Here is a 19004-nt window from a genome sequence, read left to right on the forward strand (position 1 = left end):
TGTGATTCGCACTTTAAGCACCCTGTTCATTAAGATTAACAATATAGGCTGCGTGTAGTGAGCTCTCGATTAACACCATACTGATAACAGATTTACCGGGGGACTGTTATCACCGCAAGCAATGTTCATTACAATAAAGTCAATGCTTTTTAAAAGAACATTATAGCGTTAGGATTACAAAAGTGTATTCCTAATGCTATAGTATCCCTACGCAGTAAAATGATTTTCCGGGGATTTCAAAATGTTGGACATCCTCATGCAAAACATGAGGACATCCAGTGTTGTTTCACAAAGTCAAACTCTGTAAAACTCCAGGAAGCGCCTCTAGTGGCTGTCTGGTAGACGGTCACTAGAGGCGGTCTTAACCCTGTAATGTAAATATTGCAGTTTCTCTAAAACTATATTTTACATTGCCGGCTTAAGGGGACAAGAAACACTGCATCCAGACAACTTCAATGAAATGCAGTGATCTGGGTGCCTCTAGTGTCCCATTTATGTTAAAGGGATACTGTAGGTACCAACTCAACGTAAGCTTAATGAAACAGTTTTTGTGTTTAGATCATGCCCATAAAGTTTTACTGTTCCATTATCTGCAATGTAAGAGTTACATCACCTTTGTTTCTGTTTATGGAGCCCTAGCCACACCTATCCTGGCTGTAACTCACACAACCAGCATGAAAAAATGTTTTGATTTTCAATCGGATGTTAACTTACTTTAGAAGTTGTTATCTCTTGCTCTGTAAATTGAACTTAAATCACACACAGGAGGATCCTGCAATCTCTAGAAGGCTATTAACAGAGCAACAGATAAGAACTTCTAGATTAAACAGAGTGTGCAATAACGGAACCTAGAATATCTAGGTTTCTTTTCAGGAAATGTTTAGGAAGGCTGTGTAAACAAATGCAGGGAGGTGTGACTAGTACTGCATAAAATAGTGCTTTAACTCCTAAATGGCAAATATTTGAGCAGTGAATCTGCAGGGGCATGATCTATACACCAAAAATGCCTCTTTAATCTAAATATTTTTGGTTCCTATAGGGTCTCTTTATATGACAGGAAAAGAAGGAATGACAATTGGTATAGTATTTCGAAACTTTTTGCTCTTTTAGTTAGGACAATCTTGAAGCTCGTTTCAAATGTTGAGGCGAGATGTAGGATAGCAAGTTTAGTTGGTGTTTAGTTTTTACTGTAATAACTTAAAATGGGGCCGAATATGGGAAAATGGGAATGGGAATATTCCCGAAAATGGGAATGATATTAACAAAAAGCAAATTGCAATCAAAGAATTTTGCTGTATCCTTCTTGAGTTGAACAACATATTCTTCTGCAGCTGGTCTCCAGGGAAAGTTCTGGAGAAGTCTAACTTGACTGAAATCCACAATTAGCTTCTATGTCCATCTCTCATGTATGCTAATATTGTAATTACTAAGCATGACCTTACTCAATCATTTGTTTATCTTTTTCCAAGGTCTGAATTTTTCTGTTCTTTTATCTACAAATGGGAATCTTCTATACTCTCACTCACTCTAATTCCCACTGATAGCAATACTCATGTTCTAACAACTATGATTGTACGTCAACTTCAAACTACATTCACCATGTATCCAAAAACACGTGAAAGCGTCTGTCTGTATGTCTTGCCCACCCCTACGGCACAGTAACCCAATATCGGTGGGCCCCACACCAATTCCAACATGGGAAATTTATTATATATTGGGTTACTGTGACATAATGGTGGGTGTGACACAATGTTGCCATGTGGTGTAACTGAATCCCATATTTGTTTGCTAATATAATGGTTTTTAAGAAGCCTTGTAAAATTTAACTGTATTTTGTATAGATTTTGGTCTTTATGATAGCACCACTGCTTAGAAATGCATGTTCTGGGTGTTCCCCCAATTTCCATATCTATCTATCTCTCTATCTATCTATCTATCTATCTATCTATCTATCTATCTATCTATCTATCTATCTATCTATATATCATCTGTCTGTCTGCCTTGCCCACCACAATGTCACAGTAACCCAATATCGGTGGGTGCCACACCATTCCAACATGGGAGATTTATTGTATATTGGGTTACTGTGACGTAATGGTGGGCGTGACACAATGTTGCCATGTGGTGTAACTGCATCTATCTATCTATCTATCTATCTATCGATAATCTTTGGTAAAAAACATATAATCCATATATACACTACAGGAAAAGTATTCCCTCTCCCCCAGTTTATTGATGTTTAATTGCACAATTAAAATAATGTGTTAAAGTAATATTTCCTTTTGACCTTTCTAAAAAATATTTTTCATTATAGTTTTATTGCTAATTATAATTATCATTAAACACTTTTCACACTACTAAATTAAACCAAATGATCTACATATAATATTAATTCAGTATAATGGTCTTTTGCATTTATATCATAGTAATCAACCCATGTATGGGAAATAGAACTGTGATATGCTAATAGACAAAGCCTTGAAAAGGATGTGGTTATGTCAAATCGCATTCTTACAACAGTCACATGATTGGAGACTATATTTAAAAGAAGAAAAACTACCACAACAAGAGGACATAGTCTTAACCCTTTAAGTCCGGAGGACGTACTATTACGCCACGCAGAAACCGTCTCTAAACGCCGGCGGGCGTAATAGTACGTCCTCGCTTTTATTGCCGCCCACGTGGCCGGCGGTATTCTCCCGCTGCAGATCGCGGTCGGGGGGGATGCCTGGCCCCCCGGGCAACCCCCCCTGTGGCCGGTGACCGCGATCTGCAGTCTCTGATCGCAGTGACAGGCTGTCACTGCGACCAGTATTCAGCATGTGTCAGCCGATTTCAAATCGGCTGACACATGCGGCCGGCGGCTTTCCCGTTGTGCAGATCGCGGTCGGGGGACTTACCTGGCCCCCCAGGCAGTCCCCCTGGGGTCAGTGACCGCGATCTGCTAAGTCTGATCGCAGTGACAGGCTGTCACTGCGATCTCAAAGCACTCTGATCGCAGTGACAGCCTGTCACTGCGATCAGTGTTACATGTGTCAGCCTATTGGCACAGTGATCCCCCTGCAGATTGGAAGGGGGGAGTGCTTGTACCACCCAGGCACTCCCCCCTGTGGTCAATTACCCAATCTGCAGGAGGTGATCACAGTGACAGGCAGTCACTGTGATCACTGATCCTGTGTGTCAGCCAGTGATGTGAAATCACTGGCTGACACTGTCTCTGCCCCCTGTCCTGTAAAAAAAATAAAATATTAGTTCAAAAAATAAATTAAAAAAATTACAGTTACAAATAAAATATACTTAGATCATATATATTATATATATATGATCTAAGTATATATATATATACACATACACACACACACACATTTACACATACACGACGTGTATTTAAATATTAATAAATATATATATATATATATATATATTAATATCAAATTACACGTAGACTGATACTGATTAAATATATATATATAATTATTGTTATATATATTTATATATAATATAAAAAAAATATATATGTAAATACGTAAAAAAATAAAATTAAAAAAATATTTAAAAATAAATAATTAAAAAATATATAGATGTGTGTTATTTCGTTCTAACTGTATTGTGATAATAATATATATATATTTATATCAAAATACACGTAGAACAAAATAATATATATATATCATAATATATATATCTATATACATAAATATATACGTATATATCACTATATATACCTATATATAAATAAAAATATAAAAAAAAATTATATATATATACGTATATATACACATATGTATATATATACATATATTAATTCTACACATATATTTATGTAATAATTTTACATAATTAGGTATCCTAATTAATTACAATTAGCGGGACCTGCCTGACAACCCATGCCGAAAGTATAGGGAATTTAATTTGCTAGCACTATATTTAACCCTATAACTTTCCAAGACACCATAAAACCTGTACATGGGGGGTACTGTTTTACTCGGGAGACTTTGCTGAACACAAATATTAGTGTTTCAAAACAGTAAAATGTATTACAACGATGATATCGCCAGTAAAAGTGACGTTTTCTGCATTTTTCACGCACAAACAGCACTTACACTGACGATATTATTGCTGCAATACTTTTTACTGTTTTGAAATACAAATATTTGTGTTGAGCGAAGTCTCCCGAGTACAACAGTACCCCACATGTACAGGTTTTATGGTGTTTTCAAAAGTTACAGCGCCAAATATAAGGCTTGTGTTTCATTTTCTTCACATTAAAATTCGCCAGATTGCTTACGTTGCCTTTGTGACCCTATGGTAGCCCAAGAATGAAAATTACCCCTATGATGGCATACCATTTGCAATAGTAGACAACCCAAGGTATTGCAAATGGGGTTTGTTCAGACTTTTTTAGTAGCCACTTAGTCACAAACACTGGCCAAAATTTGCGTTTTTTGCATTTTTCACACACAAACAAATACTAACGCTAACTTTGGCCAGTCTTTGTGACCAAATGGCTACTAAAAAAGACTGGACATACCCCATTTGCAATACCTTGGGTTGTCTACTATTGCAAATGGTATGCCATTATGGGTGTAAATTTAATTCCTGGGCTACTATACAGTCTCAAAGGCAACGTAACCAATCTGGCGAATTTCAATTTCAAATGTAACACGCTATATTTGACCCTGTAACTTCCCAAAACACCATAAAACCTGTACATAGGGGGTACTGTTTTACACGTGAGACATCGCTGAATACAAATATGTGTATTGTATTGCAGTAAAAGCAAACAGTATTTTGACATCCACAGTTAAAATGTCACATAGAACTAAAAAAATTCAAAAAATCTTTTTTTCTCCCATTTTTTTAATATATTTTTTATATTAAATTATGTTTAATACCTAAATATTTGATGTTAAATGAAAGCCCTGTTTCCCCTGAATAAAATGATATATAATAAGGGGGGATGCATTTCATATGAAAGAGGTGAATTACGGTTGGACAGACATATAGCGCAAATGCCAGGTTTTGTTTACGTTTTGTTCTGTTCACAACTTGTACATTTGGCTGCGGTGTTAAGGGGTTAAATTAGAGGGGCAAAGGTTTAAAAATAATACCAGGAAGTATTACTTTACTGAGAGGGTAGTGGATGCATGGAATAGCCTTCCATCTGAAGTGGTAGAGGTTAACACAGTAAAGGAGTTTAAGCATGCGTGGGATAGGCATAAGGCTATCCTAACTATAAGATAAGGCCAGGGACTAATGAAAGTATTTAGAAAACTGGGCAGACTAGATGGGCCGAATGGTTCTCATCTGCCATCACATTCTATGTTTCTATGTTTCTATGATCACACCTGTTGTGTGCTGGAACTATCTTGAGTATAATTAGATCACGTTAGCTTTTAAACCGGGTTCCGTTTGCAATGTAAAACCAACCATGTTGTTTCTGGTGGAAAAATTCTGACATTATTAATGTTGATGAAACTTACTATAGTCCTTTATCTGGATGTTCATATAGTCTATGATTGGCATCTGTTTCGTTTCCATTAAGTTCTTTATTTTGGAATTGTTCACCAACTCAATCAGCACTACAATGAACAAGAAAAACAATGAATTTAGAGATTGCATTGCGAAATCGTTAACATAACACAAACGATACAAATTGTGTAGACACCTCAAGGTCACCAGATGTGCAGACTCTATAGCACAATGCTAGATGGTGGATTTACGTCATCACAGAACATCACTAACATTCCACCAAACAAGAGAGCAGAGTGTAAATCAATCCATACGGTAATCAAGACTTGGAACTCCAACAAATGCTGTAAATGCTTGCAAACACTGAATAGAGCTTTTAAAGCCTGAATCTATTTCCAATACAGGAGCATAATTGTAAATGATGTATATAGTGTCTATCTCCATATGACTTGCCTAATAGTGTATATTAAAACCAACCAAAAATAGGAGTGCAAGTATAAATTGCCTTGTTAGATTTATTTATTTCAACTCTTTTTTGTTGTCTTGTTTGTGGTCTTGTTTGTTAGAATTTTATTTTTGACCTTGCCGGCCATTCATTGGCTGGGGGTGTCTATTACACACAGAGTTGACATTAGCCAGCCCTCAACTCAGTGAAGTGGTCATGGTGTCTGGAGTAATCCTTTAAGTCATCCACTTATGTTTCACCAAATCAATAAATAGTCCTTACCAGAGAAAACACAATTGTAAGAGAACATCAAGTTAATACATTAGAGTTCATTTCAATAATAATAATAATAATAATAATAATAATATGGCTAATTCTCACATTATTTGTTGACTGTTGATTCTCTACATTATTTGAGTCCTCTCTTAGTATATAAATCTGTTGGACACCTGAGACATTTACCACAGTGTATGTTTAACAAACTTCTATGTCAAATTATTTCATATAATAGGTAACAACATAATGTATCATTCTCGAAGCAGGGTGGTTAATGCTAATAGTGCAGTGTATGTGGTTTTCCAAGAACATGTCATATTCTAACATTAACCAACATGGTATTTCGGTTTCAGTATGTGAACAAATCTCTCTTAAAATAAAAAATAAAAAGTATACATTTTTTATTCTTTAGCAACAGCAAAAGCTCATTTTTTTTTCACGGGATTCTCATTTAATTAAGACTAACAGAATTAGCTTTATCAGCTGAAAGATGCTTACTACCCAGGGGAGCATTTTTATTTGTTCCTATAATTGCAACCGTGGATAAATAGGGACGGCTTAGACAAGATTGGCATATCTCCTGGAGGGCACTCATGTTCATTTGTGGGACCGGTGGGGATATATTATTCAGCCAAGCAGAAAGGGATAGTACTATTCAGAATAAAACCCTATGATATTCTAGAGAGAGATGCAATTACTTATTATCAAGTTATTAATTGTAAAAAAAAAACATTGCTGTTTCATCATGTCATCAATGTCATCAACAGCAAAATGTTAATATGTTACACATTTTTGTTTACTGTTTTTTTATTTATTTATTTATTAATTTTTAAACAATCGCCCAGAAAATGTTTTCGAACTCAGCTCTGCATTGGGATATATCTGTATTACAAGTTTGGTCTTATTTCAACTGTAATTTAAATCTCATGTTCCCAAAACCCATTTTATATATATTTCCCAATGATGCAAATGAACAAAGAGGGAGGGACACTTTAATATTAGGGGTGTGGCCAGGGGCTGTTCTGAGAAGCCTTAGGTGACTCACTGATAACAATTTATAAAAATAAAATGCATTTTAAAACAGGAACAATGTATCTTATTGGCACAGACTGGTTTATAAACACATTTATAGTTTAAAGACACATTACTGGGAGAATTATTACTGTGAAGCTCTGTTATACACTCAGACACATTACTGGGAGTATTATTGCTGTGGGGCTCTGTCATACACTCAGACACATTACTGCGAGTATTATTGCTGTGGAGCTCTGTTATACACTCAGACACATTACTGGGAGTATTATTACTGTGGAGCTCTGTTATACACTCAGACACATTACTGGGAGTATTATTGCCGTGGAGCTCTGTTATACACTCAGACACATTACTGGGAGTATTATTACTGTGGAGCTCTGTTATACACTCAGACACATTACTGGAAGTATTATTGCTGTGGAGCTCTGTTATACACTCAGACACATTACTGGGAGTATTATTGCTGTGGAGCTCTGTTATACACTCAGACACATTACTGGGGGTATTATTACTGTGAAGCTCTGTTATACACTCAGACACATTACTGGAAGTATTATTGCTGTGGAGCTCTGTTATACACTCAGACACATTACTGGGAGTATTATTGCTGTGGAGCTCTGTTATACACTCAGACACATTACTGGGAGTGTTATTGCTATGGAGCTCTGTTATACACTCAGACACATTACTGGGGGTATTATTACTGTGAAGCTCTGTTATACACTCAGACACACCAACAATATGGAGCTCCAAGAAAAGAGGGACATTAGGAGAGAAAAAAAGGGACAGAGGAATTTGGGGCCCAAAACAGTGATTTTCCCTCCTAGATGGGAGGTATGCATATTGCACAGTGTGATGTCATTGATGATGTTTGGGGGGCTCATCTTGTCAATTTAAGGCAGCGCTTGGTCATACACATCATAAGCTGTCCAATATGGAAAGTCGCATACCACTCTATGTTTCTATGCGTGTCCCTCAGAACTGAGATTACCTTTTTTGTTTTGATTGAAAGAGAAAGTCGAAAAGTGTTAATAATGGCTCCTTATCTTGACTGCATGCTATGATATTACCTTGCCTCTTGGCATCTTTTTTTTCCCCTTTATTACGCTCTATTTCTCTTTCATACCAGCAATTGATAGACTCGTGCATTTCTCTTCTTGTGAGTCTTAGTCGTAGACCTCAAGAAGTGATGGCATTTATAGTCTTTTTTTTCCATTTGCCAAAAATCATAGCCTGCTATTATTGCATTGCTGACATGAACATGCATCCACCCAGAAACAAAATAAAAAAGGCAGGCATTACTTCCCAGGGTTTTTAATATTATCCACTTTATTTAACAAATCAGTGTTTGTGAACCAACACTGCCTTATTTAGCTCTAATCTGGATAAGTGTCTCCATCTTGTATCCCTGGCACCCATTGTTATAATCTCTGTCGTTTTCTGTCATTTAAAAAAACAACAACCTTTGCACTGTCAGTCTAAAAATAGATCACATAGAGAGAGAAGAGGAAAACCAGAAACAATGTATCTGTCTTTCAGCTTCATTTGTATTGTGTGCCAGGATCAACCAGGATTGTGATGTCACCTTGTTTTCATTGTTTCCCCAAACCTATTATTTTTCCTTTTCTCCGCAGTGTAATTTTTGTGGCACAGTACCCCGATCTTACCTCTAAAACTCCTCTCATTTTGGCTACAGACCTTCTTCCCATCTGGCACAATCTTAACAAACCTGGCAGTGACGTGCCCTTCCATTCCCCCTCTTCTCTAATCTCCGCATAGACACTCCCTATTTAGTGTTCAGCAGTCCTTTAGGTTAGATGCGAGCTGGCATTATAGAAACACCATAGTGACAGGAATACAAACATGTATTCCTGTCACTATAGCTGGAATATCACTGTTTAATCTCCCTGCACCCCTTGTTAAAGGTGAGTCTAGGAGATTTGGAAATCATTGGGAGGCTACTGGCAAAATGTCAAGCTGGCCAATCAGCATCACCTCATAGATATGCATTGAACCAATGCATTTCTATGGGAAATGTTCAGCATCTCCATGCAGTGCATGTTGCACATTGTGCAGCACTGACCCAGGAAGCACCTCTAGTGGTCATCTGAGTGACTTCCACTGGAGTTGTCCCTTGGCAGTAATGAAAAGGCAGTACTTACATTACAATGCATACATGGACTGACTATACTCACCAGAACAACTACATTAAGCTGTATTTTTTTTCTGGTGACTATAGTGTCCCTTTAAGCTCCACCCCTTTTTAAGACATAAAATACAGTAGTCCCTATTTTGTCTTGTGGATTTTTTAACAAGTTTTTTTTTTTATATATAAGAAAGAATAAAAAGAAAAAAACACATTCAAAAAGAGGAAGAGAAGAGAAAGGGATTGGAGGGAGGTAAGTTTAGGGTAACAGGGCAGCTTTAATAAAAAAATGTAAAATAAAACAGATCACATAACAAAGAATTCTACTGTGTAGGTTAAATATTTGCACCTGTATTTACTTATTCGTCTATTTCCTTAGTTATGTACAGTATATCCTTTGCCATGCCTCACAACAACTTGACATATTGTGTAAATCTTGGTGATCTTTGATTGATGACTTGTACCCTGGATACTATGCAACCTTGGTTTGTATTACTTTATTGAAAACTTTAATGAAAAGTATACATTACAAATTTACAAAATCTTATTGTTTTATTACTGCTGCAATTACCCCAGAAATTATGGTTCCTTATCAAGGCCCTGGTTCTTGTTAAAAATATAGTTATAAAGAAATTAATTCAAATTTGCTTTGAAGTTCTGTTAAACAATAGGTAAAAATAAATAGGGCTGAAAATATAGCTGCACTTGTAACTGTAATATTATATTTATTTTCGTCAAAAGAATTGTAAGAAAATGAACTGTGATATACCTAAATGTACGCCCGGGGTAAGCGTGCTTTAAAATTCACATTCCATCTGTGGCCGACTGTGCGGGCTGTGTTCTCTTAAGTCATTCTCTCCCTGCGGTGCTGAATTCATGTTTTGTGACATTAGCAACAAAACTACAAGGTTTATCCTAGATTTACACAATTAGTTTTAGATATTATACTTTAGGCAATGCTACTGTCAAGTTATATAAAATTCTAGAAGATTTTTCTTTTCCCAAAATGAATCTAAAAGTCCCTTTGTTCGTTTTATCATATTTATATAAATAACGTGGACTGAATTCTTCTTTTGGTAAGCAGGATTGGATGCTGTAGTCATAATTAAAGGGACACTCCCAATCACCAACATAGACATTATTAAATGTACATTTCTCACTTTAATGGTGGGGTTAATGGACAACTACTGTATCTATATCTTGTCCATCTAATACTAATAAGGAAGTGAAGCAGGAGAGACGGGAGCTTTAAGTGCCGGGGAAATCCCTGTTTTTTATAAAACTAGTTGAAAATGGTTTGACCAAAAAAAAAAAAAAGGGAAAATGGACTACATCCAGAGTTTCATTGTCCCATAACTAATAGAATGAGCAACAGAATATGCTGTATTGGTTATCGTGTTTGGGGATTTATTGCATGGTATGTTGACCCAAGGAGAAATCTGATTGTGACTTTGGAGTCACAAAGGATTTAATTTCCTTTTAAGGGGCATAGTTACAAATCACCTTTTTTTGGAACCACCAGCAGTTGGTATGTTGGTATGGGCATTCTCCCATTTATCTTCTTTTTCTGTCTCTCCCTTTTACTTTCATTTATTGTATTAACTGTCATTTGCATGTTGTGTTCAATTTAAAAAATATGGACATTTGTGTTACAGATTTCGATGGCTGGGACACAACATCAAATAGGGCTGCAGCTATCACAAGGTACTCTTGGATCCTGCCCTTAGATTGGCTACCTGTCAGTGATTATCCATGGCCTTCAATCAGTGACAATGCCTGGGTATTGGGGAAGGGAAGGCACAGTGTGTAACTTGATTGGTGCCCTTCTTGTAAAACTCTAACGTGCTATCTGTACTGTGTTACTTAGTTTAAGGATCTGGACCCTCGGTCTGCTCTTTGACTCTGCTTATGTGCTTTGCTCTGACTTTTCCTATTTTGCACTTTGACCCGTAGCCTCACCTGTACCTGAACCTTTGCCACCTGGATACTGACTCTTGGACTGCTTTTTGACAATAACCCCAGATTTGCCCCTATTCATACTCTGGCTGTGTCTCTGGTGAACACATGCAGAGCTTCTATAACCAACCCTGACACATATATTACGTTCCATTTAGACTGCCAGCTGGGTCTGGTTCAGAGAAAAGACATTCACAAGACTAAAGGCAGTCAAGCTCAAAAAGCCCTAAAGGTGAAATTGTGAGATTTTTTTTTTTTTTTTATTATGGATAGTACTAAGGTTACACACAGAAGACAGGGTTAATGGAAAGATCGGTTTTAATTGATATGCAGCTGTGATTAATCTTATTTCATTATGGGGCTAGACCTGTTTGATAAATATTCAGACTATTTAAAAAAAAAAGTCACACTAGAGCTATTATCAGAGGATGGTTATGTTCCCTTTTTGCACTTTTCTTTGAATAAAACATCGGTAATAACCTATAACTAATGTTGGGATTTTTTTGAGGAGATGCTACATTTAAAAAAAAAATAAATAAATGTATGTTGATTGATGATTTAGTAGCGAATTCCGAAATCCAATTCAGTTCAGGCACAGCAGGGCACACAATGCAAATGAGGAAGAGAAATGGTAACATTGTTTGTCTTCTCTATGCTGATTGACAGGTGCACAGGCTTATAACAATAATTGACAGGGAAATAAGATGAAGATACTCAGTTCTACATTTAATTTTATTTCCCACACCTCAAAAACACATATTTGTTATATGTATAAGAATAAGTAAACATGATATTAAAAATTCTAGAAGTAACAGTTCCCTTTTAAGTTTCAGTGCTTAGTTTAGTCAAGGGGTAGGCAACCTTCAGCACCCCAAATGTCATGGACTAAATCTGAAGTGCCGAAGGTTGCCTACCCCTGGTTTAGTCACCAGGCAAAGGCTCGGAATTATGTTCCACAACAGGTATATAAATTGTGATATCTATATTAAGATTACTAAAGTCTTTTTATCTCATATGTGGACGTTTTCTTACCCACCGTATGTGGCTAAATGTATTATTTGTGAGATTATAATGAAAGGTAGGGCATTTCTTTAGTGAATTCCCTCTAAGATAAATTATTAAAATAAACTAACTAAATTGTTTCTGGAGCAAGGGTCATAAGGGCTTTCTATAACAAATCCAGGTTTCTTGGATAGAAAATTGGCATTTTATAAAAACACAGGTTTGATTTTTCCAATATCACATTTAATTGTTCCTTGCTTACAGGAGTTTCTAATTAGCCTATATATTAAGACATGTCGGCCTGTTAATGATGGAGGCAAACATATGGAAATATGACACGAGCTGATGCAACAGAATAATGAATATTTTAGAATGCATTTATGAATGTGCTATACATCTTAATAAATAATGATTCTGTTGAAAAGAATATGGTAATTTTATATCACACTGTTAAATGATGCCGAGTAAGGTTTTGGTGGCTCCGCACACATTTTGTTTAAAGAATATTGTGATTTTAAAAGATTCAGTGTAAATATTTTAAATGTCTGTCTTTATAAAATAACAAGAAAATGTTGCTCAAAAAGTGCTACATGTCACACAAAGTTTAAGAAGCTAATTTACCCAATTCTTCCCAAGTTTCTCTTTTGGGATATTGCCCTTCATCAGAATTAACACGTTCGTTTTTTTCTTGCTATCAGAACAGTGTGAGAATGCATGAATGCATCAGATTGATCAACAGCAATAAAACTCCCAGTAATGTATATACGAGCGCCACAGAGCTATATGGCAATAAACCTTGCAGGAATATACGTGTCATTATATCAAATCAACAGTAAATAATGTTTGGTGTGTGAGAATGGATCACAGATTTTCAATACAATAAAATTCACATTAATGTTGGATGTGTAAATAATTGTGTAATCAATATTAGATGTGGAAATTGATTTCAGTACGAACTGCAATTTGTCCGTATTTGGGCAAATCGGGCGATCAGTCAAATTCCTGAACTCCGAGACTAAATGCCCCCGAATCATGAACCAAATGAGATGCGCAAACGCCGAACGTGTTTGCTTTGATTTGAGATTCTGGATTCTTCTCGTGGCACCCAAAAATGAGATGATTTATGGAAGAAAAGATGATTGACAGTTAGGGGAAAGTCACGTGTTGATTTTACAGTTTAAGTGAAATATTGAGCAATAGAGGGGAAAAAATGAGCAGTACATTTTTTTATATTTATATATTTATATATAATTTGTATTTAATAAATACACAATATATAAATATATATATTTTTTCACTGTTCTCAGTTGATCTGTGAACCAAATGGCTGGAGAATGCTTTTATTAGTGTATTGCAAAATACAGACTTTTTTTCGCTGCTCACAAGTCTAATGAGTATATAACAAAACATGGTTAATAATGTTTTTAGACTTACTAGCTACGGAAAACTGATAAAACATGATATATTGACTGAGACCCAATAAGTCCATGTTAATGGTAGCACTTACTTTGCCCATTGCTTGTATTGTGAATAGACACACTAGGTACCTTGAAACCTGCAAAGAGGCAGAAAAGAAAATAGATTAACATAAAACTATTTGAAAAAAATCAAAGAATATTACAGATTATTTGGTACTAATCACTTTAATAGTATTTACTGTTTTAATTCATCATAGTTACATAGTTACATAGCTGAAAAGAGACATGTGTCTGTGAAGTTCAGCCTTCCTCACATTTGTTTTTTGCTGCTGATCCAAAAGAAGGCAAAAAAAAAAAAAACCCCAGTTTGAAGCACTTCCAATTTTGCAACAAACTAGGAAAAAAATTCCCTCTTGATCCCAGAATGGCAGTCAGATTAATCCTTGGATCAAGAAGCTATTACCCTACAGTTTAAAAATGATATCCTTTAATATACTGTTTTTGCAAGTATGCATCTAGTAGCTGTTTGAACATCTGTATGGACTCTGATAAAACCACTTCTTCAGGCAGAGAATTCCACATCCTGATTGTTCTTACAGTAAAAAAAAAAAAAAACCTTTCCTTTGCCTTAGACTGAGGCACCATAACTAATTTTTATTTCCTTTGGCTGTATAAACACAAATTCATGTTACACAGAGTAGTTAACAAAATTACACAACCTTTGGGGAAAGAGAAAACAATTCACTAAGGGCAAGTCTTCTGCAAAGTCAATACTGCTTACTCCAAACCTTGCACATTGTTAATAGGGTCCCTGGGATCCCCTCATTACTAAAACAAAAGACACCAATTTGGGGGACAGGGCCTGCACATTGAGCTGAATGGAAGCCATCATTAGCAGCTCCGGCCTGAGCATTTACAATCTGTCCAATCTGCTCAAAGAGGGAGCTCACACAAACCGATGTTGGACAGTGTTCTCTGTGGCATGTCTTATAGGACACGACAATTATTGGATTTAAGGTCTACCATGACATGAAAGGTGTAAAAACCTTTACACAATCATGTCAATATTACAAGTGTTTTCCCTTTCTTTAAAAAGTTATTTTGTTTTGTACCCTAGTCTATTAGTAAACTCTCTCTGGCATTAATCATTGGGCTCACATGCCGGCTTTTTCTAAGTCGTGTCTTTACTCCGCATATTCCTTTCTTTGCTCAGAGTGATTTGGAGGAATGACTGGCATTATTCCTTTTCTCCCCAAAGTTGTGATTTGGATTTTATACATGTTTTATTCATGCATTATCCTAATTTGCATTGTGGGGATTATGGTAAGCTTATTGTGGCATTTGCCCAATTTGGCTATATTTGGACGCATTCCCCAGTCCTCTGAGACCTTCATGGACAGCCTAATCCACTGTCATAGAAGCCTTGCAACATGCTTTATTAGAGCGTTTAAAGACATTTGACCATATACACTGCATAACGTGATTCCCAGTATAGTTATAGAGTTTACACATCTTTCTCTGCCTTGCTAGGCTGCTATGCTTTATTCATCCAATACTCTATCTAGCATTATTGTGATTCTTTTTTTAGCTCTGTATGATAACTACCTGAATTGGACATGCCCCAGCGTGCTCTCTGGACTCCTGGTATTATTCTTAAGAAACACGTTCCTTACAATAGAATTCCATCGGAATGCTGGAGAAGTGTCTTGAAGTAATTTCATTACATGTAATGTTACCTGCAGTTGCATTTAATAAAAACTGCAATAATTACACTTGGAGGGTTAAGGGTGGTGGGAGTTGGCACCCAGACCATGGGCAGAAGTGGTCTGGGTGCCTGGAGTGTCCCTTTCACAATACACATTACACTTTCAACTTTAACAATGTCAACATATTCAATATCCGTATAGGCTCTTAAAGGGACAGATTCATTTGAAAATATAGCCTGCCAATGAACCACAAGTTAAAAATGGAAATGGAAAAAATGTGAAGAACTATTTTTCTGTCAGGAACCAATAGCTTTATTGATTCATCCTTTTCTGTTAAATATCTTTTATTGGTCAAAAACCCAACAAAAAAATAGTATTGTAAATCTTAGCAGCAAACTACATCCTGTATTTGGAAGCATGTTTAGACAAATATGTTTATTGATCATAATATCAATGCACATTTTTATTTTTGTTAAGTGGTCCCAAAAATTATAATAGAACTCTGTAGTAAAAAAGAAAAAAGGGTTCTACAGAATTAACATTTTATGTGTGGTTTGTAAAAGTTCCTATATTATAAAAAATACAAAAACATTTGCAGGAGACAATGTTATTTAAAAAAAATATTTTGGGGTGATATTAGTTTGGTGTGAAAAACGAGGTGTGAAATGATCACATGCTGAGAAGGAGTGGGATCATAGGGAGGGTGTAATGATTTCGGGAGATACAGAACATAGGTAAAAGCGATAGATTGCAAAGCAGAGCCTGCCTGTATGGTGTTAAGATTGTTAGCATCACACAGACATATCAATGCACATGACTTCTCGTCTGTATCCTCTAGGGTTTATGTAGCTGATAATTTTAGACCTGAAGTTAAACTCCCAGCATGTACACAAAGGAAATTCAGATGTTTAGTGCCAACATCCGTAGCTCGTCTCTTCAGCACTGATGAATGATTTAAAAGAGCAGCTGCGAGCTATGTGAATCGCAAAGATCCAGCTCTGGGAATCGGAGATAATTGACAGCCGCAGTACCTATCTGCCGATTGCAGATCTCTTTATTTGTTGCACTGATGAATAATTTAGGGCCGATATATGAAGTTCTCAGAATGAAGATATTATCATACAAATAAAAAGGCCTGCATATTTATTTAGTTTTTTTTGCAAGAGCGCGGCTAATGTTTTAAATATTTTTTTTTTTTTTTTTCAATGGAAACCATCTCAGATGTTTCACAAACAGCACTGTCTGTTTCTTGATAATCCCTCGGGATTGTATGCGGCTCATCGAGTGGGTGTGAATGAAGATTTTTTTTCCTTTTCAATTTAAGCTAAATTTTATTATGTATACAATTTGTTTCAATATTTTAGGTTTTTAATGGCAATTATTATGTTTAATATATATTTTTTTAATTTATTTAAAGTCATATTAGTTAAGCAATGGATAATCTAGGCACTGCAGACTTATTGGGCAGTAAAAGAAGTGTAGTCCGCAAAGAATTTGCCCTTATACATTACTTCAAGAGATTATAAAAGTATGCAAGCAGTGCTCTCCTTATATTGACTTGATTTTATTTTATGTCTTTACTCGTCCACTTTTCCTCGATGTAAAAGCACTGTGAGATGTTTACCTTTCATCGATCCAAATTTGGTCAGATTGTCTCTCCAGTGATACATAAGTGATTATGTGCCATTCATTCACCCCCCCCCCCCCCCCGCTCCTTCTACCTGGTGCAAGGAATTTATTTTAAGTGTTTGTCTTTGATGCATATTTTGGTTGAGATATGCCATGTAAAATAATATTTAGAATAAACCGCCACATCAAGGAATTCTTCGTATCAGTATGTTTTTGAGTGCTATGCAGCAATAAACAAGTTCTGTTTGCTAAGGTGCTCCATGTGAGCTAAAAGATTCACAGAGAAAGAAGAATTTTGAATCGTCTTTTAGAATTTTAGAATTTAAATTTTAAAATTTAGAATCTAACCAACAGTTCAAAACCTTAATTTTCACATTGGATACTCCATATTTATCTTAGTAGATTAGTGGAAAGGAATAACTGGTACAATCAGGGTATAAGGCATTGAACCTTGATTACAGGTATGGTTGTTTCCTGAATTAAATACCCTTTTCTAAAGATAGCTTGATTGATGGCTGAGATCAGCAGTCAAGTTATACAGAGTAAGCTGTGAGTAAAACGGTGAGAGATTAAGCAACAGGAGCTAATTAACATTATAGCTAATCATTAGATGGTACTATTGTAGAAAGGACATACGTTTAATAGCACTTTCTTTACCTTATTACAAATGTGCCATCTGCCATCTCATCATTATTAAAATGTATTGAAAGAAATGTATCTGATGGGCATCATTTCCTCAAAGTGTCTGGTATTTACAATTGTAATATAGATCCATATAGTTGGCTAATTTGGACCATTTTATTTGTACTTCTCTTAATGGTTTAGTTACAACAGGATAGAGTTTAGAAAAAAATAAATATATAAATAAGACAACAACAGATCTGACATGCTTGACGTGCTTAAAGGGATACTGTAGTGCCAGGAATACAAAACTATATTCCTGGCACTACCACTTCCCCTGCCTCCCCCCTCTTTTACACCCTCCTCTCCCCGGTAAATAAAGAGTTAAAAAAAAACCTTTATTTACTTACCTTATCCCAGAGTCGATGTCCCTCGGCCAGCTCTGCCCCCTCCTCTGTTCGACAATGAGCAGGGTCTAATGCGCATGCGCAGAAAATGTTGCGTGCATTAGGCATCCCCATAGGAAAGCATTCAATCAATGCTTTCCTATAGGGAAAAATCTGACGTTGGAGGTCCTCATGCACACCGTGAGGACGTCCAGCGTCAGATACCAGAAAAATTCAGGAAGTCCTCTAGTGGCTGTCTGGTAGACAGTCACCTAAATCAAACTTAGATCTGCAATGTAAACATTGCAGTTTCTATGAAACGTCAATGTTTTATATTGCAGCATTTAGAGCAATAAGGACACTGCACATAGACCACTTCAATTAGATGAAATGATCAGTGTCCCTTTAAAGAATTTCAATATATTATAAAAGAAATCATAAAAGATATGGGCAAAGCAATACAGTGACAAATAAAGCAAAAATAGACTTTGATATAATAATTTTGTAAAAACTTTTAAAATGACTTAAATCTAAATCTTTTAATAGGAATTATTTCAGATATTAAAATAATGAAAAAATATATCATATATAAAAAATCAATATAAATAATATCAACATATTAAAATACTAAAACATATTTAAAATACTGAATCACTCTAAAAGTTTATCAAAAAACATTAAATAATTTGAAAAGCTCATCTGAAAATATTAAATCGAGGCCATAACTGAGGTATAATTTCACTGCTCTATGATAAACAGGTGTTAAATATTGGTATATATGGTATTACCGGATAAGTAAAATATTGCTTACACTGTTATGATAATTATCAATAAATTTAAAGGGACACTGTCACTTTCCAGGATTTTCAATATTATGTTTACTTATCCCTATATTTAACAAATATATATTTG

General features: G+C 35.7%; 1 protein-coding gene across 4 annotated transcripts in view; it reads right to left on the reverse strand.

Moving 5' to 3' along the window:
* DPP6 (dipeptidyl peptidase like 6) overlaps positions 1 to 19004 on the reverse strand; it is a 1023075-nt gene that overhangs the window by 24945 nt on the left and 979126 nt on the right. For all 4 annotated transcript variants that reach the window (XM_063452684.1, XM_063452681.1, XM_063452683.1 and 1 more), the window contains exons 17-18: positions 13840 to 13887; positions 5484 to 5582 (exon numbers count right to left, since the gene is read on the reverse strand). In XM_063452684.1, coding sequence (XP_063308754.1) covers positions 5484 to 5582; positions 13840 to 13887 — 147 coding nt within the window. The remainder of the gene's footprint in view (positions 1 to 5483; positions 5583 to 13839; positions 13888 to 19004) is intronic.

The sequence above is a fragment of the Pelobates fuscus genome, chromosome 4 (genome assembly GCF_036172605.1).
Source record: "Pelobates fuscus isolate aPelFus1 chromosome 4, aPelFus1.pri, whole genome shotgun sequence".
NCBI lineage: Eukaryota > Metazoa > Chordata > Amphibia > Anura > Pelobatidae > Pelobates > Pelobates fuscus.